Consider the following 23,675-nt stretch of genomic DNA (forward strand, 5'->3'; position numbering starts at 1 on the left):
AGTGTGGTGAGTGGGTGAGTGAGTTGGTGTGACCTGCAGTGTGGTGAGTGGGTGAGTGTGTTGATGTGACCTGCAGTGTGGTGAGTGGATGAGTGAGTGTGTTGTTGTGACCTGCAGTGTGGTGAGTAGGTGAGTGTGTTGTTGTGACCTGCAGTGTGGTGAGTAGGTGAGTGTGTTGTTGTGACCTGCAGTGTGGTGAGTGGGTGTGTTGTTGTGATCTGCAGTGTGGTGAGTGGGTGAGTGAGTGTGTTGTTGTGACCTGCAGTGTGGTGAGTGGGTGAGTGAGTTGGTGTGACCTGCAGTGTGGTGAGTGGGTGAGTGTGTTGATGTGACCTGCAGTGTGGTGAGTGGGTGAGTGAGTGTGTTGTTGTGATCTGCAGTGTGGTGAGTGGGTGAGTGAGTGTGTTGTTGTGACCTGCAGTGTGGTGAGTGGGTGAGTGAGTTGGTGTGACCTGCAGTGTGGTGAGTGGGTGAGTGTGTTGATGTGACCTGCAGTGTGGTGAGTGGGTGAGTGAGTTGTTGTGACCTGCAGTGTGGTGAGTAGGTGAGTGTGTTGTTGTGACCTGCAGTGTGGTGAGTGGGTGTGTTGTTGTGATCTGCAGTGTGGTGAGTGGGTGAGTGAGTGTGTTGTTGTGACCTGCAGTGTGGTGAGTGGGTGAGTTGTTGTGACCTGCAGTGTGGTGAGTGGGTGAGTGTGTGCGTTGTTATGACTTGCAGTGTAGTGAGTTGGTAAGTTGTTGTGACCTGCAGTGTGGTGAGTGAGTGTGTGCTGTGCGTTGTTATGACTTGCAGTGTGGTGAGTGGGTGAGTGAGTGAGTTGTTGTGACTTGCAAGCGTGTTGGTCGAACACAGGTATGGATGAGACGAAACAGTGAGTGTCTGATAGACCGAGTCCTCGACTTGGGAGAAGGACGGGAACAGTAACCATGGCAGTAGCGATAGAAGAGTGACAAGAAGGCAACTGGCCGCCAGTGAGCAAGTGAGTGGAGTGAATCTGTGATTGCTTTGCACAGAAATGGGAATCCAGCCCAGAGTCGTATGGACAGCTCTGTCTGCACGAGTATCCGAGTGTTATTCATCGCGTGGCATTGCTGAGTATCTAAATGTTGCATTCCTACGTGAGCTAATCTGCTGACTTCCCAGCACAAACTGAGTACTCTTGTCCCGATGGAAAGCGGTGCTTTCATAAATACGGAAGAAGGATTTATTGAAATCTATTGAGCATTTTTGCCTGTGATCTGTTCACGCTGACTATGTGTGCGTTTATTTCATCGCGTAAAATCTTCCGTTTGCCCTCTGTTTTGCTTTGCTAAGCTGGGGATTAGTTATTTAAAAGCCGGCGTGCGTTACACTCGAAGCGCATGTCAGCTGCCGCCAGTCTCTTTTTGCTCTGGTTAAGGTTAACGCTTTTGTCAGCGTGGTGTCAACAAGGCAGTAATCCTCTGGTCACACCGTAACTCGTCTGTTTATGTCAGATTATCTTGACGAGCATGTGACAGACGCACCGACACTGTGCACTGGAGGTGGACGAGACACTGAATGTTGAAACGGTCTACAATTTACTTGCATTAAACCAACGCCGCTGAAAGAATTCATTCCCAGAAGGCCGTGTGACTGATGGATGTGTATAAAAAAAAACATTGTACTATGTCGAGGGACTGATATCTGAAGGGGGGGTGGGGGCGTTTTGTGTGCTTAGTTATGTTGCAACATTATTTCTGTGTGACTTGTGTTTTGTTTTTAACATATTTTGACATCTACATATGTAAATAATCTAAACCATTCCTTCATGTTTAGCATCATCCTAATTTAGTTTTTAGTGAAGTTAAACTATGATTTATATTGAACTTAACGCTTACAAAAGCAATTAAAATGAGTGTGATTGTGCTGTGACGGCGGTTGCACCAAGGGATGAACCCAGTGAAACCTCATGAACATTGATTTTATTTATATTTTTGAATTAAAATATTTCATCCGGGTTGTTCCCCCGAGATGGAACGTCTCGTTAGCCAGACCGTTCACAGAGTCGATTGACGCGCGTGCAGCGCACGCGTAACGATGCCGCGTGTATAGATATTTTAAATCTATAACTTATACGGGATGCATTAATGCGGTGAATCTCACACCCAGCCACACGCATAAATACACACGTAAATAACGAAGTGGTGCGCACCGCCGGTTCACGTAGCATGTGCTCTCGCGGGTAACAGTCGCAGATGTTGTGCTCGCGAGTCTTAATAAAGATTTAAATGCGTCGAGACTTGCGGCACCCATGAGCCCGTTCCAAGTTGAAGCAGCTCTGTGTTTTTACTCGAGCGACAGTCAAATTGTTATGATTTTGGGGCCGAACAGCCAAGTGAGTGTTGTTCACCCTGGCTGGATAGGCTTCCTGTTGTGGCTGGTTCTTTGGCCCCAATGGTCAGCAACATAGTGGTAGGCTTGTTAAATGATAATCGGCAAACAGAGTCGATTACCGGTTCCAGTAGAGTTTGAGTAATGTATGCCCTGAGTGGAACGTGAAATTCCCACCACTGGCTTATGGCTGTAATCAGGAGATGAGTATGTGATGCTCCCTGCTCATTTGAGCAGCAAAGTGCTTTAACTTGTATTTGGATTTCGCTTTAATATGATTGGATTCGGCACTTATTGCTACGCAGTATTTGTTTTCAGCTGTTAATGCTTTGTACTGTGTCAGCTGGAAGCTCGGTTGGTACTGCCTGGAGCCCGTTTCCACCAGTGAAGCTGTTCGCTCGCAGCACTGGCCCTGTGTGCCGCTACCACTTCACAAACGTTCACGGACCCTGCGCTCACGGCACATGCCCTTGTGAGCCATCATCATCAGCTATGATCAATCCACTGCTGTGTGAAGCGAAAGCCTCCGCAAGCCGCCACCACCTCTCACAATCCTGCTTTGCAGAAATTCACCTCGCGGCTGCACATCAACCGGTGTCATCACTCCATCTCCTGGTAGACCTCTTGGATGCGTTCTCTTCCTTGGCTGCCACTCCTTTATTTATTCTTGAGCGTCGTCCATCAGCCAGACCTGTCCTGCCAAAGCCCCACTCACTTTCATTCATAAGAACTGCTTGCTGTTATTTATAACATGAAGGTGCAGGCAGTACGTCATGGCATTCTTTCTGAATATGTTGTAACATAACCCAGGTCACCCTTGCAACAACAAAAAAAGCAGTGACATTTCATACGTCTCATTGAGTTTATTTCAACTCCTGGTAAAACAAGGTATACAAAAATAATGACAACATCAACCCGCGGGTCGGACGCTTTTAGTTATAACATGTTTCATCTTTACATGTTTTGCTGACAGTTTCTGTTTTACCACATTATAACACCGGTTTCCACATACCAACTCTCAGCCTTTAAGCAGTGGCAGGGATTGCATTAGAAGCTAGTGAAGATAGTCGATATACAGCAGCAATGTTGCTTAATTTTTCACACGCCTATTGGCAGGTTACGCATGCACATAACGTGTATAATCACGTGTTCTTTGGACATGAAATTTAAATTGCACGTTGTGGATATTTGGTGACCTCCAAGCCCCCGGAGCAATGGACTTGTTCGCTTTTGATGAATGGTGGCATCTACACATCAATGAGTTATTGAAAAGACTTTCATGCCGCAGCAGTAGCTATTGCTCGTAGCGGCAGAATACAAAATAACGGAGCATTGTAAAAATGGCTTTGAATTGGAACATGATCCAAAAATAGTATCTGAAGATGTCATAACATCTGTAACCACTGGCCCTGAAACTTTGATAGTAGATTATAATAACCACCAGAATTTATATTTTTACTTAAAAATTTCACCTGCAAAAATCCCTTGTGATGGGACATGTTGTTTGCGAGGCTGTCCAGGCTGTCAATCGATGCATTCCGTGTAATGGCACAAATACAGACAATTACTTTTGTCATCTTAGCGATCCAGGTGAATCTTGCAAATGAGATTCTATCTTGGTCTCTTGGGTTCTCACCTGGTTACTTGAAATTAAATCTAGTTTGATGTCGTGTCACACTTGAACGGCATCTCTGGACATTGCATAGCCATGACAGACTAAACCAAAATGGGAGAGAGGTGTGGAATTGGCAATTGCCAGTGACAGATGTAAAGGTTGTTGATGTGATATAGCGAGACTCTTTGATCGTCATATTAAATTCATGCTGTCGTTTATATGACCAAATGAGAGCGCCCAAGCATTCGTGCTACTAGTGTCATTGTCATCATCGCTCATGATCAATTCACTATTCTTGGTTCTTTCGGTAAAGTCACGTAAAAGGGAAACAATAAAATAATAAAAACATAAAACAATAAAATTATCACACCTGATGATGATTGCTTGTGTTGCAGTCAAAACGTCATGAGAATTTTATTGTTTGATATTTTTGTTATTTTATTGTTTCCCTTCTACGTGACTTTACCGAAAGAACCAATAATATGAATCCCTGCAGTCACGAAAGCTTTAAATCAAGATCATTTCACTGCTGGATGAACGCCTCCCCAAGCCCACTTTTCTTAATATTAGAAGTTTGAATAATGTCATTAACACGGACATGTTCCTCTAGCCCATGTGTTCCTCTTTCGGTCCCTCAATGGAGTTCTCGTCTCTCCACGCTTCTTTGCGTACTATGACGTTTGACTACCGTGTACACGTAGAAATTGTCAATGCGGTGGTGAATGGGGCAGTTTAGCAATTGGTTTTTTTTTTACCATTCAAGAGCACAGTGAGTGAAGTGTCCTCTTGATTGACCCAAGTGCCGTTACACGTTACCCTGTTGCACAGCGGCGGCCGTGTGAGAGTGCGGCCGCCCCCAGTCTGCCTGGAGAGAAAGCTTAGACGTATGCAAGTTGTTGACCCTTGCCCTCGGCTGTCAGAGAGCTGCTAATAGAATCAGCGGGAGGGTGGCGGCAGTGTTTGGAATCTGCTTCAACGCGCTGAGTGTGTGCAGTGCTCATGGCCCGAGACACCGGGCAATCAACCATACAAGACAACAATTAAACCACCTTAACACGTGCGGTTTCACAGCCATAATGTTTCGTAATTCATTTGTGGGTCAGGGCATCAACTGCTCTGGCCAAATTAGTGTTTGTAAGACCCTCCACCGCTCGACATAGCCAAACAAATTAAATTGTCACGTGTTCGAGTGTTTAAATCAGTAATGCCGCCGAAGTGCTCTCTTAAGCGCGCCTTAGAAATGAGTAAAAATGACTCCCACGCAAGGTGTCTTTACCCGTATGGGAGTCAATCTGGACGTGGATTCGTGTCACGATTATTTGGCGCAGCTGTGAGGTCAGTCGCCTACAGAGTTTTCAGCAGCAACACCGCAGTGGGTGCTCGCGTCATGAGATCTCCCGACAGCGAGTGACCTGCCGTGCCGGGACATCTTCAGCGCGAAACGCGAGCCACAAAACCACGGACGCCCTTGGGTAGGCGAACATTGATTGATCTTAAACGAATGTTTGCTACTTAATGCCCTTCATTCTGGCAGAGTTACTCTATATGGCGGTGTTGTAACAGTTGTAATTGTGAGATAGAGGAATGTTATCGTGGTGTACGCTTACCACAGTGGATTTGCAATCCGGAGGTTTCTGGTTCGATTACATCTCTCAGTGCAGCAGCTGAATTAGTGGAGCACATTTTTTTTTATATCCGCACACATCGCATGCTCGTTTTGCAACTCGAGCTGAAAGCTGTCTGAATGAGTGAACTCTGTCCATCCGCATTAGGGGGGTCACGATAACTCTCGTACAGATGATCCAATATGAATACAACCTTAGTTTGAAGTTGTGTCGCTATTAGGGAAATACCCTAGAGAAAACCGGTCACATTGATTAAAGGGTGAGTGCCAAAATTAGATGCAAAACCAGGGTTGGAAAGATTTACCTTACCTGTGGTGGTGCACACTCCTACACCCTCTCGCTCGCCTCCTGGGGTGCATTCAATGGGCAGAGCGCTTTGGGTGCTTATCAATTGAACGACCTGTTAGCCCAGAGCGCATCGTGACAGGCGCTAACCATCTGCTGAGGCTGAGCGTTAGGTGAGCGTGTCAAAATCCAGCGAAGTGGAGGCCCCATACCTCAGTTTGCAAATGCAGCATGCGCGCTCATTGGCTGGGCGGTTGCGTCACGTCACACTGCCCTCGGATGCTCTCGGCGTCCTAATGCAACCGTTCAACGAGAGCTAACGTCTGCCCCGTAGCGCCATGGGTGGCAGAGCCCTCTGCCCTTTGAAGATACTCCAGATGACATCCATTGCTGTGACATCATTTCGACGTCGCCCGTCGCGTGCCATCACGTCGCCACGTTGAGGTTTTAAGCGTAACCGCTATTATCACGAATCAAGCACTTGTTCCGAAGGCGACGCGAGTTGGGAAGCGTTGCAGAATCCACCCCGTGCGCCTCATCTTCCCTGATTGCTGGGTGTGTCGCCCAATAAGGCCGCAGCACTCGGGTAGTTGAATTGGCAGGAATGGTTCGACGCTGGCTGTCAGCCACAGTCAAATCCGCTTTGACACGCGGCCGGTGTAGCGGGGAGGGTATTTATCGGCAACTTGGCTGTGATTGGTCGTCGGCGCTGCACAGAGCTCGCTGGCTGGACTCGTGTCCGTCCGTCTTGCACATATCTGGCGGTTCCGTCTTTCCAACGACCGCGTCTTTTTTTTGCACGAATATCCATCTGTTTGTTTGTATATACGAGTCGGCGTTATCGCTAAAGCGAACACGGTCGGCTCCATGTTATTATGGCACGAGAGGGAGGGCGGACTGTGGGAGCAGAGGGGTGAGTATTTATCATTATTTTTATTTAACACACACGTACACTGCACAGTGCATGCCATACTCACGATACATTAAACACGCGCGCCTCATTGATGCGGAACACAAACCGCAAATGCATAATGCGGTGCGTACGGTACATTGCATGAAACACAGCACATCATGTTGTACTTGTGCTACATCCATACATGAGCCTCATCGTGAACACGATATATCTGGTGATGCTGCATTGACAGTGCTGCACAAGTATAATTACCAACAAATTCAACACATTTGATCAATGTCAGTTGTTTAATAAATACAATGCATAATACATACAACACATTACATAAAAGATAGTAAACTCAACAAAAAAACACAATGATTCCACTATATTACATAAAACACGTAATAATTAATACATTATACACAGTACGCTTTGAAGAACATTAACAAGGTGGCCGGGCATGGCAGCTTGGGACGTTTCTCCCCTAACCCTTTGCATCTTCGACGAGTTGTGTTCATCTGCATCACCTTCACACTGCAACCCTCTCCTCACTCCCAGTCAAATCCTGGATCAATTTCACTGGCAGTCAGTCACCTCATTATCACTCTCCTATCGCTACTCCCGCGGTTACTCTTCCCTTGAACGTCACGCATTGATTCCTCCAGTCGTCTTGAGGACTGTCTCATCTCATCCTCACTCTGTTCATCCTCCACACCGCTGGTCACAACAACACACTCACCCTCTCTCTCGCTCACCCTTTCACTCACCACACCGCTGGTCACAACAACACACTCACCCTCTCTCTCGCTCACCCTGTCACTCACCACACCGCTGGTGACAACACACTCACCCTCTCTCTCGCTCACCCTTTCACTCACCACACTGCTGGTGACAACAACACACTCACCCTCTCTCTCGCTCACCCTTTCACTCACCCTTTCACTCACCCTTTCACTCACCACACTGCCTGCCACAACAACACACTCACCCTCTCTCCTGCTCGCCCTTTCACTCACCACACCGACTGTCACAACACTTCGTTTCCTGCTTCTTCCCCCGTGGTTGTTCACTTGGGAATTCTCTCTCATTTACTCCCCCCCCCCAAGCTCTTACAATAACCTTGCTCAAATCAAGAAACGTGCCAACTCTTATCTATTACAACTTTTACAGTACCGTTTGTTGCTGACTGCTTGACATTTTGAGCTTGTGGTGCCTGTGCTCAGCGCTTTTGTGAAAATAAGTCACGATCCAGCATCCCTGTGGCATTGCTCAGATGCTGCGTCACCTGGTGCCACCTTCGCTTGTCGTTTGACACTCACGTTTTCAAGGAATTGTTTTCTCTGCGTATTGACGAAACGGCACACGCATGCGCAGCCGATTTTGAGTCGAGTGCGGTGGACGCTTTGGATTGTTATCGCCGCTTGACCCAGGCCCTACATTCTCCACAGAGTGCCAGCGTAGCGGATTGGATTGGCGTGCGCCGTACAGCAGACGCACGTCAGGGGTGGGTCAGCCGCTCACGCAGTGCCTATGCTGCGTATTCACTGGAGTGGATATATATATTGATGGATGCGGAAAAGATTCGGTGTGATCCCATTAGACTAATTACAAAATGCAGTGCGGCACACTGTGTAATGTCTCCTCAGGTTGTGGGAGATTTAACTCAGAGTGATTTTAAAATCAATAATTTGTACTGGTTCCATATCCACGTAAGTTGGTAGGGTCTTCTGAATTAGCCAAAGCAATGCACTTTTAAACCATTTTAAACACTGATAAATGTATCCAGATCAGCCATGATCAATCCACTGCTCGATTAATGCCTCCCCAAGCCACCACCACCTCTCATGATCGTGCGATGTAACAATTCGCGTGGCACCGACGCGCTAACTGGTCTCATTGCTCCGTCTCCCCGGTGGTCGTCCTCTCGGGAGCGATGCATCGACGTTTCTGAAACGAAGCTCAAAACTGAACGGCGGACGTCCTCGCCGCTCGGCAGAGCGAGTTGCCAGCCGGGCATCGCAGAGGTGCGGCGTCGCTCGCGTCATAACAGTCGTCTCGCCGTCGCTCACGGCCGCGCGTTACATCGATTTGAATAAGTTGTCAACCCCAAACTGAAAGTTACAAAAATACTGAATCGATCGTTATCGTGCGATTTATAAATGGCATCAATTTACCGTACCGTGAAAAGCTACTCCATCGTCGGCGTCACCGTCTGTGTGCAGGTCACTTCTGTGAGCGAGTGTAAATGTAATTGAGCACGGTGGCGTCTGTGCACGAACTTCACGCTCGTCATGGCTGTTAACCCTCGTGGATAGTATCAACAAAACACACACATTGTGTGTGCAGAAGCTCTCCGTGTGATCCACACCACCGGCTCAAAAGAACTCGGTGTGTTGCCATTTTGTCATTTCGACTACCAACTTAACTAGTTGGTGGAACATCATCAGCCGTGGTCAATCCACTGCTGGATGAAGGCCTCCCCAAGCCGCCGCCGCCACCTCACGATCCTGCGATGCAAAAATCCACCCTGCACCTGCACACGAACCGGTTTCATCGCTCAGTCTCCTCGGTGGACGTGCTCTAGAACTCATTCTATACCGAGGCTGCCGCTCCGTTCTTGTTCTTGACCGTCGTCCCTTCTGACCGTGACGAGGCCTGCCCCAGCCTAATTACCGACATTCACAGTGCAGATGATGCCATTACCCTGCGGATGTTCTCCACTCCACCTGTCCCTGTTTGTGTCTCGCAATTCCGAGCATGCATCTCTGCATGCTTCTGCATGCACTTTTCAGTTTTTAGCGGAATTTATTAAATTAGTGTACAGTTAATAAACATGATGAGTAGATAATGAATTGTGTCTTGCTTTATTGGCAAATCAGACTCACTGTTTCACACGGCAATTTGTCTCAAATTGCCCTGGGATAGTGTTGTTAATTTTGTGTAATCGCTGTACGAGTCCAACAGCCTGCACCGAGCTACCGTGGACGGTGTTTATTTGCTATTAAATATGACCCAGACCGTCACATGACCCCTTATTACGAAATAATTACATGGTCATTGAAACAGCATTCGCGAGGGTTTTGTAGTGCTCAACTTGACAAACATTGTATACAAACCCATTACGCTTTACACAGAGAGAGGCTGCCACTTTGCTGACGAGAGCTGGCGTGGCGGCATCCGTCTGTAATTGATAGGGGCTCAGCCCCTCATCCCCGGAGGGAGGGAAATGACAGGCCAAGTCAACCCCCACCAGCCAGGATTTGAACTCGTAACCTTTCGATTGCGAGCCACTTGCTCTAACGCTGAGCCACTTGGCCGGCTATGTCGTTGTTGCACTCTCAATGTCGTGTCGTTGTAATAAGATGAGTCTCGGTGTATAGATTCCTTCCAAAACCAGTTTTTTTAAAGAGACCCTCTGCAAAGTATATTTCCTCGGATTTATCCAAGCCTCTGTATATCTTCACCATAAACACAAAGCTTGTCACATATGCCCCTGCTTATTAATGTCTGGCAGTTCACCAGCATTGGTTCAAAACGAGGCTGACTTTGCTGATGGGAAATTGAATGTTGAAACCGGCCCAGATGCTGTATTGCAGTACTCCCAGAAGGCTGTAAAATATACTTTTATTTTTCATGTGGAGGGGCAGATATTTGACGGAGGCATTACAAGCTCCTAATGTTTGTACCAAACTTCCTCATCTCCGGCAGACACTTGCTCATGTTCCTCTACAGAAGTGAAGGGAAAACCGCAGAGAAAGCAGGAAAGCAACCAGAACTGGCGCCAAGAATTTCCCAAGCTCTGCCGCTCTTGTTTGGGATGTTTAGCCAACAGCTCCACTCACGAGCGTCCGTGCGCGTGGACGGAAACCGGAGTGCCACGGAGAAAACCCACGCGTGCAAGGGGCGGCGACAGCACTCAATATCCGTACGGATTGTGCATTCGGCCCTCTCGCTGTACTGCCGTACCTGAGTCAAGCCAGGAGACGGCAACCTGGACAACCCACGGGGGGGGGGGGGGTGGGGTAGGTAGGCAAGAGAGTTTCACACGAGCGAGTGCGATCCACCGACCCTCCGCTGGTTCGCAGGCCACGTGCAGCACGGCCACTGGCGCCCGGCGCGAACCTCGTCACCCGGCGTTTGCAGAGCACCCACACGTGTGGCAGCTTGCAGTGCGGTGCACCGAGGCAGTGCCTTGCTGGGAGTGGGGGGGGGATTATGGGGATTAGCCTCATGAATGAGGGTTTGTTTGGCTGTCAGACACAATCCCCGCCGCTCTGCGGCTCGAGGAGAGTTCCGCTCTGCCGGCAGTGTGATCGGCCATAGCAAAGGGAATATGATTGCACGAGATAATAAGCCCACCGGAGGATAATTTTAATGCCTTCTTAATGCCGCAGCTAAGTTAATTCGCTGTGCTTTTGATTCTTTATAAGTACAATATTTCTACAAATAAAAACGCTCCTTTAGTTTCAATTGGTGTTGAAAGCGACCGCAGATTGTGGTGTCTGCGTTTCGCTGTTTGCAAATGTTTATAAATGTCACTCTACATTTGACAACTTTGAAGGAGCCTGGAGATGAAGAGTGACGTTGCAATGATCATGCCGTGTAAGGTATTAATAGTCTCGTTGATATAGAAACATAGTGTCATTAGCCTTATCACTTATTCGTTTTGACACCACAAGAGTCTGTGAAAGGGTTTCCATTAAAGCAAATATGGTTGAGCTGCTGTCTACTTATACATTGCCTCTGAAGTGTCATGTAAGCCAGCTTCTTTCATGATGAAATAACCCATTCCTGATGTGTTGGAATGTATTGAGACAGTTGGAGGACCCACTTACTCAAGAGGACGTGATTTCCTTCACTTATTGGGACTCGTTTCCCTGCTTGCGCATACAGGGAGTCCTGTATGCGCAAGCAGCCCATGATCATCTGCGAACCTCGTTGGGAGTTCTAGATTTGAAGCTTTCGTGACTGCAAGGATTCATATTCTTAGGTTTTTTCGGTAAAGTCACGTAGGTAAAAAATTAAAATTAATAAAAGTAAAATAAAAATAAAAATCACGACGTTTCGGAGGCAACACAAGCTTCCGTCTTCAGGTGGAACCGTCACAGCCCGACAGCTTGTGTTGCCTCGGAAACGTCGTGATTTTTATTTTACTTTTATTAATTAAAATTTTAAATTTTTACCTACGTGACTTTACCGGAAAAATATCGTTGGGAGTTGACTACCCTCATCAGAAGAAAGTTCTAACAACTCATTGGTCATAGCTCCAGGGAAATTACTGGTGGTTACATTTACGAAGCGTTGTTACCTGTAACATTGTTGGCGATTGGAAACATTAAGTGCGCATTTTAACTGTGTGTCTACTCAGATATGCATTGTGGGGAGCGGTAGTGTAGCGGTTGGCGCACTGCACTACGAACCTGGCATCCCGAGTTTGATTCCTGCTCACGGCCAACACCAGTGACAATTATCTGAATCAGTCCTGGGCTTCTCCTAGGGCGACTCAGCCTCAAATGAGTACCTGGTGCGGTGTGTAAACATCGCTACTGGGGAGACAAAGGCTGTCAGGTGTGGTGTTGACCACCCACCCCCTTATGTGCCGTTCCAGCCTTTCATAGGGGCTCGCTAACAGCACTTGCCCCAACAATGTGCGTGTGCCATTTATTTTGCTACTGCATTTGGTTTTATGAAGAGTGCAGAGTGTGTGTGTGTGCGTGCTTTTGTCTTTTTTTACGCACGTTATATCGGTGCCAGTAAGCTACCGCTTGTCTTTGTTTTGTCAGATATGCATTAAAATTGCTCTAATAGGTAGTCTAGCCGGGTGGCTCAGCGGTAGGGCAAACGGCTCGGCATCGGAAGGTTGCGAGCTCAAATCCTGGGTGAGGTTTTCCTGCTCCTCATCCCTGTGATGCAATAAAGTGAGTGCCGCTTTGTGGGGAAGGTCAACGGTGGGAGGCTTGATACCTGCCATAGGAATGCGGAATTCCCACCACTTGTTTCGAGCTATAAGCAGGAGATGGGCACCGCGTCAATGCTCAAGTGTGCAGGACATCACTTTGACTAAATTATTGACTCGGCCAGCAGTTGATGAAGCCTCTGACGCCTGATTTTTTGGTCACCGTCATCATCATCACGAGCCATGGTCGATCCACTGCTGGATGAAGGCCTCCTCCCCAGGCCGCTACCACTTCTCACGATCTTGCCATGCAACGATGCACCCGGCACCCGCACACGAACCGGTCCCATCGCTGCGTCCCCTAGGACGTGTTCCATTCCTTGGCTGCCATTCGGTTGTTGTTCTTGACCACCGTCCATCGTGTACCGTCTGGCCGTGGCGTGTCCTGGCCAAGCCCACGGTGTCATTAATGGTGCATGTTTTGTATGTAAGAGTACTATTTCGTGACATTTTCTAGGTAAACTATTATAAATCTTAAATTACGGTGTTTATTTTATCAGATTTCTTTAGGACAGTGTCACAAATGCTGTGCATTCCAGTTAAATATTTGCCAGGGGAGCCCCATTCATTTACACGATGCGTTAAATTGTCATTACGTCCTCTGTGTACGTGGTTTGCCCATTTTGGAGGTTAAACTATAAACTGTTTGGCACAATGCCCAGAACAGCTGAACACCCCAGCACCATTGCCACGATGGTGACTGGAAATGGTGTGCAGAGCGGCAGAGCGGCGAGGAGTGCCGCCTCTTGGGCAGGAGAGGGGCAGCCGAGTGGATGCTCAATTTAGGAGCCCCTGCGGAGATGCTCTGCGAGCAGCACAGAAGGGGCCTCTTGCTGCAGATCCGCAGCCCCAACAGACGCGGGGAGCACGGCATCCAGAGATGGGGTGCAGAGGGGTGGTGCCGGCAGGAATGGAGTGAGTTTAGATTGATCTGTTGGGTGGCATGGTGGCACGGCGGGTGATACTTGTGCCTCACAGCAACAAGGACCTAGGCTAGGTTCAATCCCCAACACCGTTGCCTTTCTGTGTGGCGTTTGTATATTATTCTACTGATCTTCATGGAATTTCTGCATGTTCTATGGTTTCCTCCCACAGCTGCAAAGCATAAAATGTGACTGCTCTTAGCCAACTGACCCAATCCTGAGAAATCGACCTACAAATTACGTAAATTGGGATCACAACATAGGACCAACATCGCCCTCCTACTGTGGGAAAAAAAAGATTGGCAGGACCCTCTTTCAAAAGAGTCTTGAGACTCTGAGGCTTTCCTGGGTAAACAGGTGTAAGAATAAATAAACATTCTTATCACAATAACAAGCACTTCATTGTGCCTGCAATAAGTGGTGAGATTAGATTTTTGTTTTCCGTTCAAAAGTTTAACCCGGAAAGTCCCCCGATGATGGTGCGCCCCGTGCGCAAGGGCGTCGCTAAGCACGCGTGCGACGACGCGGTCACGAAACACCTGCAGTGTGCATGGAGTGAGTGGGTGAGTTTGGTGGATGGGTTGGTGGGTGACTAGAGGGGTGAGTGAGTGTTGTTGTGACCTGCAGTGCGGCGGTTGAACACAGTGTGGATGGGACGAAACGGTCGGTCCCATAGACATCGACACGTGACTTCGCGATAGTACCTGGATTTAAGGTACCACCAAAGTGTCTACCTCTTTAGTTGTGGTGACGGTGAATGAGAGAGGGAAGAAGTGGGTGAGGGCACGGGAGGCGGTGTAAACCAAGCCGGTGCAGTGGAGAGAGCAAGTCCGTGACTTCCTGCTCGCAATGAGGCGGCCGGCACCCATCCCCCATTTGCAGCTCCGAGCCAGTGATGGAAATCCACATTGGGGGTGATTGACCATACTTCACCACGTGAGTCATTGTGCAGTCGGTGAACGGATGGAGAAGGAGGTCATTGGAATGGTTGGGATGTAACTCGCCGCTAACGTTCAACCGTGGTTGGTGGTGGAGCTCGTGGTGTCAGCTTTGTAGCCATTGCGCTTGTAATTAAGTAAATGGTGTAATCGATCATTATCAGAGTGTTGTGACGGCAATGGCCACGTATCAACATTGATAAATTGAACAAGATGAAGCGATAATTATTTGTGAACTGGTGTTGTCGAGTCGAAACATTTTGAGACCAACGTTAAAAAAGTAAACGCAGACTCATTATGAACGGTTTACATGTTAACATGGCAAGCTCTGGGCAAAACGTGTCTTATATTTCATCATAGCAGATAATTAGGTGTCAAAATAAATATAACTGCTTTAATACCCTTATTCTTAAAATGATCGCTGTCCTGAGCAAGGGTGACTATCTGTACAGTGTCTGACAACCAACAATGTGCATACTTACTATCTCAGCTCCATCCCAGTCCTTGTAGAATATATTTTGTTTTATAACTGGCAGCCCGCACGTCCTTTTGGATGTCACCGGCCGTCCATCTCGTGCGTGAGAGGGAGGTCACGCTCGATTCTTGTACAGTTGGAAATTAACCCACTTGCTGTACTGCCACAGTCTGGCAAGCCAGGAGATGCTAACCTCGGCGCCCACGGGGTAGGGAGGGCGTTTCGCAAGCGAGCACGTTCCACCGACCATGGCGGCCTCCGCGGCGCTGCGCGACGGGCCGCGGGCAGCACGGCCACCGGCTGCGAGCGATCTGCTGACAGCGTCTGCGTGCTGCTGTCTTCTGGTTGTGTCCCCTGTAGAGCGACTTCACTCTGAGACCCGACGAACGAGCTGCCAAGCGGGAAAAGCGATTGGTGCAGAAGAGGCAAGGCGAGCGATGCGGTGCCCTGCTGGAGCATGCCGGCGTCGGCGGCGTGCCGGGCTTGGCCAAGCTGGGCGCCGATCGGAATCTACAGCTCTTAGGTCAGGAGGAAGTTGCACAAGCGGAACTAAAAAGTGAATTGGACCTCGACACAGCTGGAAATGGTCTGCGGCAGCACACGGAGGAGATGGAATTCAGTGCAGTGCTTAGCAAAGATGTCGACTCGCAGTTTCAGGGCAAAGTTACCGTGAACTCTGACACGGTGCGTGAGCTCAACGAAGAGGGCCTCCTCGCCGCAGCTAAACACAAGAGAGAGAAAGGCCCTCTGGGTGACCACAAGGAGAACAAGGTGGTGGGCGACAGCTGCTTGGATGTCGAGAAAGAGCCGGATAAGAAGCCCGCAAGGAAGAAACAGCTGCTGAGGCCCAGCCAGCAGGTATGGGCTACGGTGCGGGTGCTTTGTGACGCGTCTCTTTATATATCCGCAGCCGTCGTGTCGTGCGTTCGGCAACAGGGTTACGATGATTATTTTATTATGAGCACTCGGCAAGGAGACGATGGGAGGGAATTCCGACGCAGGAAGCAGACATGGAAGTGGGGTGACCTGCAGTGTGGGTGGAGTGAGTTGGTGGGTGGGTGAGTAGGGGTGAGTGGGTGTGTTGTTGTGATCTGCAGTGCACACTGTGGATGGGGCCAAACGGTTAGTCCGGTAGACATCGACGCATTACTTCGCAGTTGTACCTGGATTTAAGGTACCACTCTGAACACCAAGAGAGAGAATGACTTTCGATTTAAAGCTTTCGTGACTGCAGGGATTCATATTCTTGGTTCTTTCGGTAAAGTCACGTAGAAGGGAAATAATAAAATAATAAAAATAAAACAATAAAATTCTCACGACGTTTCGGCCACAACGCAAGCAGCCATCCTCAGGTGAAGAACAGAGCTGTCATTAGGACACTGTCATTAGGACGCTGTCTTTCCGACAGCTTTGTTCTTCATCTGAGGACGGCTGCTTGCGTTGTGGCCGAAACGTCGTGAGAATTTTATAATGTTTTATTTTTATTATATTATTATTTCCCTTCTACGTGACCTTACCGAAAGGACCAAGAATATGTGGGTTTTATGTTACTTATTTGTCTGGTTTAGACATCACTGTATTTTGTTAACCCTTGTCTACCCAGTAAATAATTTTTCAAGGGGTGTCATGTTATGATTTTGAAGTAGGGGTCGATGCTGCTGCAGTGTGTCATCCAAATTGAGTTATTTTCAGGTAATTTTTCAGCATTGTGATGTTTAGACGAAACCAGTCACTTTGTGTGGTTTCTAGCCATGGGTGGAAACCAGGGAACCTGCGGCAAACCCCACGCAGGACAGAGGGAGAACGTAACAGGGACAGTTTTTTCAAACTCATTAGACAAAGGTGCCCTAGTTGGGAATCAAACCCAGGAACTTCGTACTGTGAGGCACACGTGTTACCACCATGCCACTCTGTCGCCCACTCGTTGATTGCAATGCCTAATGGAGGTATTATGACAAGCATCACAAGTGCTGCCCATATTCAAGTATAAGTTCCTATACAAAGTAACAGAGACGGTCCTTGCCTATGAACACCCGGCAGCTCGCCATGATATGTTCAAGCAAGGCTGACTGATGAGAATAGAATTTCTAAACCGGTCCGGGATTTTTTTGGTATTGAACCAACGCTGCTAAAATTCACGCCCATAAGGCCAATGGGTTGAGTAAAAAAATGTTTGACTTTTTTTAATGCAGAGGGATGGATATGTGAAGGAGGGGAACCCTTTGAGTTATTTTGAATGCCTAGAAATACATTATTTTTTCAAGGGGGACCTGGGCGAGATTGCAACCCCCAACTAATGATCATGTTAGAACTGCTATTAGCGTATAGATAGGAATTCATACAGAGGTGTAAATTAGACAAGGAATACAACAAAGACCCCCCATGTAGGCCTGTTGGAGCAAGTGCTCCTGTTGGAGCAAGTGCTCCAACAGGCCTGGGTAAGCTGAGATGGCACACGAGAGGCGGTGGTGTGGCCAGGACCCTGCCCGGCCACCTTTGTCTCCCCAGTTCTGATGTTCACGCACTGCACTGGGTACTCATTTAACGCTGAGTCGACCTAGTGGAGGCGTAGAACCAGTTCAGATATTTTTCACTGATGCTGGCCATGAGCGGGAATTGAACTTGGGTTGCTGGGTTCTTAATACGATGCGCTAATGGCTGAGGCACTGATATGGAGTTTGGTTTTCTCTGGGTGCTTCCATGTCCCATAGCTAAAAAAAAAGCTATGATGTAATTGGTACTGTATTGAATAAACATCCCATTGCCGCAAAATGACCTGGAAATTGCTCAATTGGGATTACAAACAGCAGCAACATTGGCGGCTCCCCATTGCGAAATCTTGGCTGGACCCTCCTTTAAAAAAACTCAACAAATTCATCAGTAACAAAGTATTCGGTGCTATTGCTGCTGCTGCTGCTGCTGTGTTCTGCAGTGTTGCACAATTAACAACAACAAAAAATGAACACAAAATGAAAGAAAGGCTTGCGACTCAGTGAGGCTTTCCTAGGTAATCAAGCAATGTTGTAATAATATATATCTTATGGTATTTAGCCAGTGGATGTGGAGCACATCAATGTTTTTCATGTAAAACAGCCGCCTAGTTGTTTTCCAATCGACGCATGAATACAATGCCGCCGCTTGTAAACAATGTCCCCGTGAAGGGGAGGTGATCGCAGCTCGCTTGACACCCGCGTTTATATCGCCGCGTGGATTTCAAGGTACGCTTCCAATTGTCAGCGGTGGGCCCTGTCTCTGTGGTCGAGGAGGGGCCTGCCCCCCATTGGGTAATTAGGCTGCTCATAGCGCGCGTCTGGCTGGGTGCCAGGTGGTCCCCAAGGCAGTGCGAGACTGGGCAGCTTTCATTTCAAAACACCGTGTGTTTACACTCCCTCGTGTTTACATTTATTAATATAGGTAACCATTTTAATTCTGTCAAACAAAGTGCGTTTTATTTATTGTTCTTGTTTACGCAGGAAAGCCTCGAGACTGTCTTTTTTTCATGAGGCTCCTGCCAAGTTTTCCCTGTAGGCGGCGACGATTTCTGTGTGTGTCCCAATTTAGTAATTTGTGGTGTCATTTTTCAAATTAGTCAAATTTAGACCCTGATGGCCCAACGCAATGGACTGCTCGAATGACGTCACGTGATCTTTGACGTCCACCATCAGTTAAGCAGACGAGGTATTATTTTACAGTGAATGCACACCGATTAGCACGGTTGGCTACGTACGGTGCGAAAGAAGTTCGAAATACAGTACATCACCCAAGGTAGCCTGCTGGAGTTAAACCACAAACCTCTGCAGCAATCGGCAAATGCGCTCCCAATTGGCCACGTCAACCCTGAGCCAGGAGTTGAACTCGCAACCTTCCAATCGCGGGCCACCGGCCCTCCCGCTGAGCCACCTGATGGCTGCCATGCGCAATGTAACATGGAGGAGGGTTTAGGCAGGGTGGATAGCTGCACACTGGTGGAGATACGGCCGGATGGCACAGCGAGTAGCTCACAATTAGAAAGTTGCGAGTTCAAATCCTGGCTGGGGGGAGGTTGACTCAGCGCATCATCCAGCTGGGATCGATAAAATAGATACCACTTTGTAGGGAATTTAAACAGTGGGTTTGTCCTATGGATAGACTCGCCCTCGCCATAGGAATGTATAATTTCCACCACTGTCTCAGGCCTGTAAACTGGAGATGAGCATTGTCTCATTGCTCATTTAGGCAGGAAATGACTATGACCTTTGCCCATTGAGAGGGGCTGTTGGCCAGTGTGCTGCCCTCTGATTTGATCTGAGCAGGTGCTGCTGGGGAACATGTCTTGATTATTCTTGCAGCTGGAGCTTCTCTCGAGCAATATTCAACATTCATGGGACATTCGTGAAGTGAAGCAATTTTGTTCAGAGAGACAAAATGCAGGTTGCCATTCACTCTGGAGACTGATAATGAATAGAATGGCTTTGAAGAGGAAGCCGCGTGTTCCCTTCAGTAACCAGCGGGGACAAACTCACAGCATCAGTCATGCATGTGTTGACATTATGTTGTCAACAAGCCAACATTACACAACACGAGATAACCATCAGCGTCATTCAGGAGAATATAAGTAACACAATAAATAAGCAGACTATACATCACATAAGCATATCTCGCCCCCCACAGAAAAAATACAAGCATTTTTTTTACACATTCCTTCAGCCACACGGCTTTCAGGGTGTGCTAATACCAGCAGCATTGACTCAGCACAAGCAAACTCCGGACCAGTTTTGACATCTGGCATCTCATTAGCAGTGGCGCTGTGCTGGAACTGATGCTGGTGAATTGCCCGATGTTTATCGGCAAGGACTCTCTGTAGGATACAGGTCCTAGTTCTACACAAAACCATAGAATGCATAACACAAATCATACCTGTCGTTTTGGAGAATATACGAAAAAAATAACACTGTTCGTATTTAAATGACATCTGTTGCTCTGGTAACAGCAAGCACTGCACTGTTAACAATAAGCGACATAATACCAGCTCATCCTGGTTGCCATGTTTAATGAATACTTGAATTGGCTGTCATCTGATATTGCTTGTCAGATCATGAGATGGGTTTTTGGTTTTAACCCGGGAAAAAGGTTCAGATGTGAGTGTGCTTGTGAAACCACGATTTTAGTTTGATTATTTTTTTACATTCAGAAATGTCATCTCTCAGTTTATTGGCACATGGTTATTAGTTTATGAATTCCAGACTTCGGGTGTACCAAAGTGCCACGTTATACAATTAATCACCCATGTTCTTTGAAGCACTGCAGATTCATAGTTTCTTATCACAGCAGACCTCCTAAAACCAGCGCTCCAATCATCCATGGATTCCCCGCGGCTCCTCCTGAAGTCCGCGATCTACGACACCGTTGATCCTGAAATCTGCAAAAACATCACGGCTCTCTTGATCTCTTTCAGGAGCGACTAATTCCTCCCGGCATCTGCCACTCACCGTGTCGGTGCGAACGTTTTTCGTAAATTACGGGATCCTCATCGGTACGGTGGCCTCATATCACCACGGATTCTCCGTGTCCTGCTGTCTCGCGACTGGTAAAATACACTCTTGTGGATGCGGAACACGTGATTGTCAGCACAAAGGCATTTCACGTGAGTACATTATAGAGCTAAATCAAAAATCCCAAAATACAAAACGGATCCAAAACTGCCCTTATCCAAATACCATTCCTGTTCGTCGCTTTCACGTATATAAACGGCATGTGCCTATTATATGTCCGGCACTTAACAAACGCTGCGTGATTTGGTGACCCTGCATTGGCAGTCGTGCTCGAATAACAAGAGCTCGCAATAACAAATCATGATCGTCAATAATACCGCAGCCTTCAAACGAAAAATATATAATAATAAAAAATCAAAACTAAAATATATATTTACGGCCATGGCCCGTCGTCAAAGCACATGTGCCTATTATTTCTGTTTTTCCCTTTAAAGCCTCAGTGTTATTGATAAATGTGTACAGGTGAGAGGTCCATATTCTTGGTTCTTTCGATAAAGTCACGTAGAAGGAAAATAATAAAAATATTAAACAATAAAATTCTCACGACGTTTCGACTGCAACACAAGCAATCATCATCAGGTGTGAAATCAAATTTTTCTTTCTGTGGATTTCACACCTGATGATGACTGCTTGTGTTGCAGTCGAAACGTCGTGATAATTTTATTGTTTTAGATTTTTATAATTTTCTTATTTCCCTTCTACGTGACTTTACCGAAAGAACCAAGAATATGAATCCCTGCAGTCACGAAAGCTTTAAATCAGAATTTAGGTGAGGGGTCATCATGTGCCTGAAACGGTCCGCTGTGCTTCCAGTGGCAGCATGGGCGGTGCCAATGGGCGGCAGATACTGGTGGCACAAGTCCACAGGTCTGCCTGGTGCACTGGGCACTCTGCCCACCTCCGACCGTGACAGCGTTTATTGCGTGACGGAGCGCCAGGCCTTATCCATCATGTGCTGTGGGAGCCAAATGGGAAGATCTATATCCCTGTTGACTTGTCTGCACCTGATAATGGGCTTCAGAATCTCGCTTGCGTGTGCTCTTGATGCGTATTGTTTGTTACGTCCATCAAATTTGGGTTATAGGACCCTTCAACACCCAACGTAGCCAAACAAATGGCGCGTGCACAGGCATTTTTAATGCGCCAATTATTATTGTTTCAGTACACCGGTGAGTCAAGGGTACAATTCTCACAGCCACATTTAGCGATTAGGTATGAAGTTTGCTTGAAACTGCACCAAGCATCTTCAGGAAAAATCAAGGAAGTTAAGATAGAATACAGAAAGTCAGAATGTTTTATTTGTCTGGCTATTTATGGTGGTGGATGATCGTACAACACAAACTTGACCAGATAATTATGTGGCCTTGTTGAAACATCAATTATTACTTAGAATATTGGCTGTAAAAACCTACGTGTTAAATTAGAATTATACATTGATGATTCTAGATGCAGTGTGAAGAATGAGATATAATTGCAGTGAATGAAGTGAACACCACAAAGCGCTGGCCCCTGGACTGAGCAAGGGCGTTAACTGAGATTGCAAATGAAATCACATTAAGTAGGACAATTGCCAACCTAGAATCCAAGCAAATGAAGTGCTAAGAGCCCTGCTAATAATTATCGAGCCATTGATTATGTAGCAATTGAAGATGCACTCTTAATTTGTACCTTTTCAAAAAAAAAAATTCCAATGAATTTACCTGCAAATTTACATTGGGCTTTGTAAAAACTAACGGTTTATATTTTTTATAACGTAAGATGCTTTATGTCTGGAATGGCCTTTTATTACAAACAAAAATACAGGACTGTAATGTAGCATTTCCTTTAGCTGTGTGAATCCAAAACAGTAAATGTATTTTGTAATCGAATTAAACAAGAAGATGATATTCTTCCTTTGCATATCCGTCTCTCCACGTAAAATATAAAAGTTTTTAACACATCCCGTCAGCCACAGCCTTCTGGGAGTGCATCATTTCAGCAGCATTGGTTCTAGATTAGCACGGTTGGCTGCGTACGGTGAAAAAGAAGATCAACACACAGACATACAAGATAAGCAAACTCGAGACCTATTTCAACATTAAATGTCTCATCAGCAGTCAAGTTTGCTTGAACTAATGCTGATGAACTGCCAGACATAGGAGAGGACCCTGACTGTTAGGTATGGCAAAACTGCATAACACAACACAAACTAATCATTGGTGTTGTTGAACTTAAACTTCTTTCGCACTGCACATAGCCAACCGTGCTCCAAATTGGCTAGCTAAATACGGTGTTGTTTTGTAGTCTTGATGGTCATGCCAGAGGGCACTGCATCTGAGTGGATGCGAGTCATTGAGACGCCGGTGCGGGCAGAGCCACTGAAGTGGCCCGCCTTGCCCGTCTGCTGAGCCGTGTAGTCGGTGGGCTGGCATGGCCCGGCTGTGCACAAAGCGGCCAGCCTCCGTTGGCAGCTGTCTCCCTCTGCTGTCCGCACACAGCGCAACACTCGTCGTTCGCCTCGCTGTGCAGAAATATGATTTCGTTTCATGTGATCTCCGCAACGACGCTGATGATTACTTTACGTTGTATAATATAAAGTTCTGCATGAAAACTAGGACCCGTATCTAACAGAGAGGGTCCTTGCCTATGAACATCTGGAGGTTCACAGCACTGCTTCAAGTGGGCCTGGCTGCTGAGGAGACACACTGCATCTTGAAACGAGTCCAAAGTTTGCTGGTGTTGAACCAATGCTGCTAAAATGGTGCTCCTCCAGAGAAAGCCGTGTGGCCGACGGGATGTGTAATATAATACTTGTATTGTTTATGTGGAGGGACAAATATGGGAAGCAGGGGAATTGTTTAGCTTAGCTATCTTCATGCAACAGAAGCTGCTGCTGCTGAGAAGTTGAGAAAAGGTTGCAGGACAAACCCGTTCACTGTTTCCTCGTGACGGGCCGCTGTGCCTTGCGACAGCACTGCGGCAGTGGTCGCACGCAATGGGTGTTCAACCTCGTGTGCATTCATCGTCATTCTCATCATCGGGTTTATCGTGCACAGTTATAATGAAATATTCACGACTATGAATTGATAGGCCATGTTTTC

The 23,675-nt window shown here is 47.2% G+C and overlaps 1 protein-coding gene across 16 annotated transcripts in view; it reads left to right on the top strand.

The window, feature by feature from the left end:
- Positions 1–23,675, top strand: part of AUTS2 (activator of transcription and developmental regulator AUTS2) — a 259,132-nt gene that overhangs the window by 34,516 nt on the left and 200,941 nt on the right. For 15 of the 16 annotated variants that reach the window (XM_078873546.1, XM_078873547.1, XM_078873548.1 and 12 more), the window contains exon 2: positions 15,425–15,922. The exons of the other annotated variant lie outside the window; for it this stretch is intronic. In XM_078873546.1, coding sequence (XP_078729672.1) covers positions 15,425–15,922 — 498 coding nt within the window. The remainder of the gene's footprint in view (positions 1–15,424; positions 15,923–23,675) is intronic. 16 annotated transcript variants of the gene reach the window in all.

This window comes from Lampetra fluviatilis, chromosome 37, assembly GCF_964198595.1.
Source record: "Lampetra fluviatilis chromosome 37, kcLamFluv1.1, whole genome shotgun sequence".
Taxonomy (NCBI): Eukaryota; Metazoa; Chordata; class Hyperoartia; order Petromyzontiformes; family Petromyzontidae; genus Lampetra; species Lampetra fluviatilis.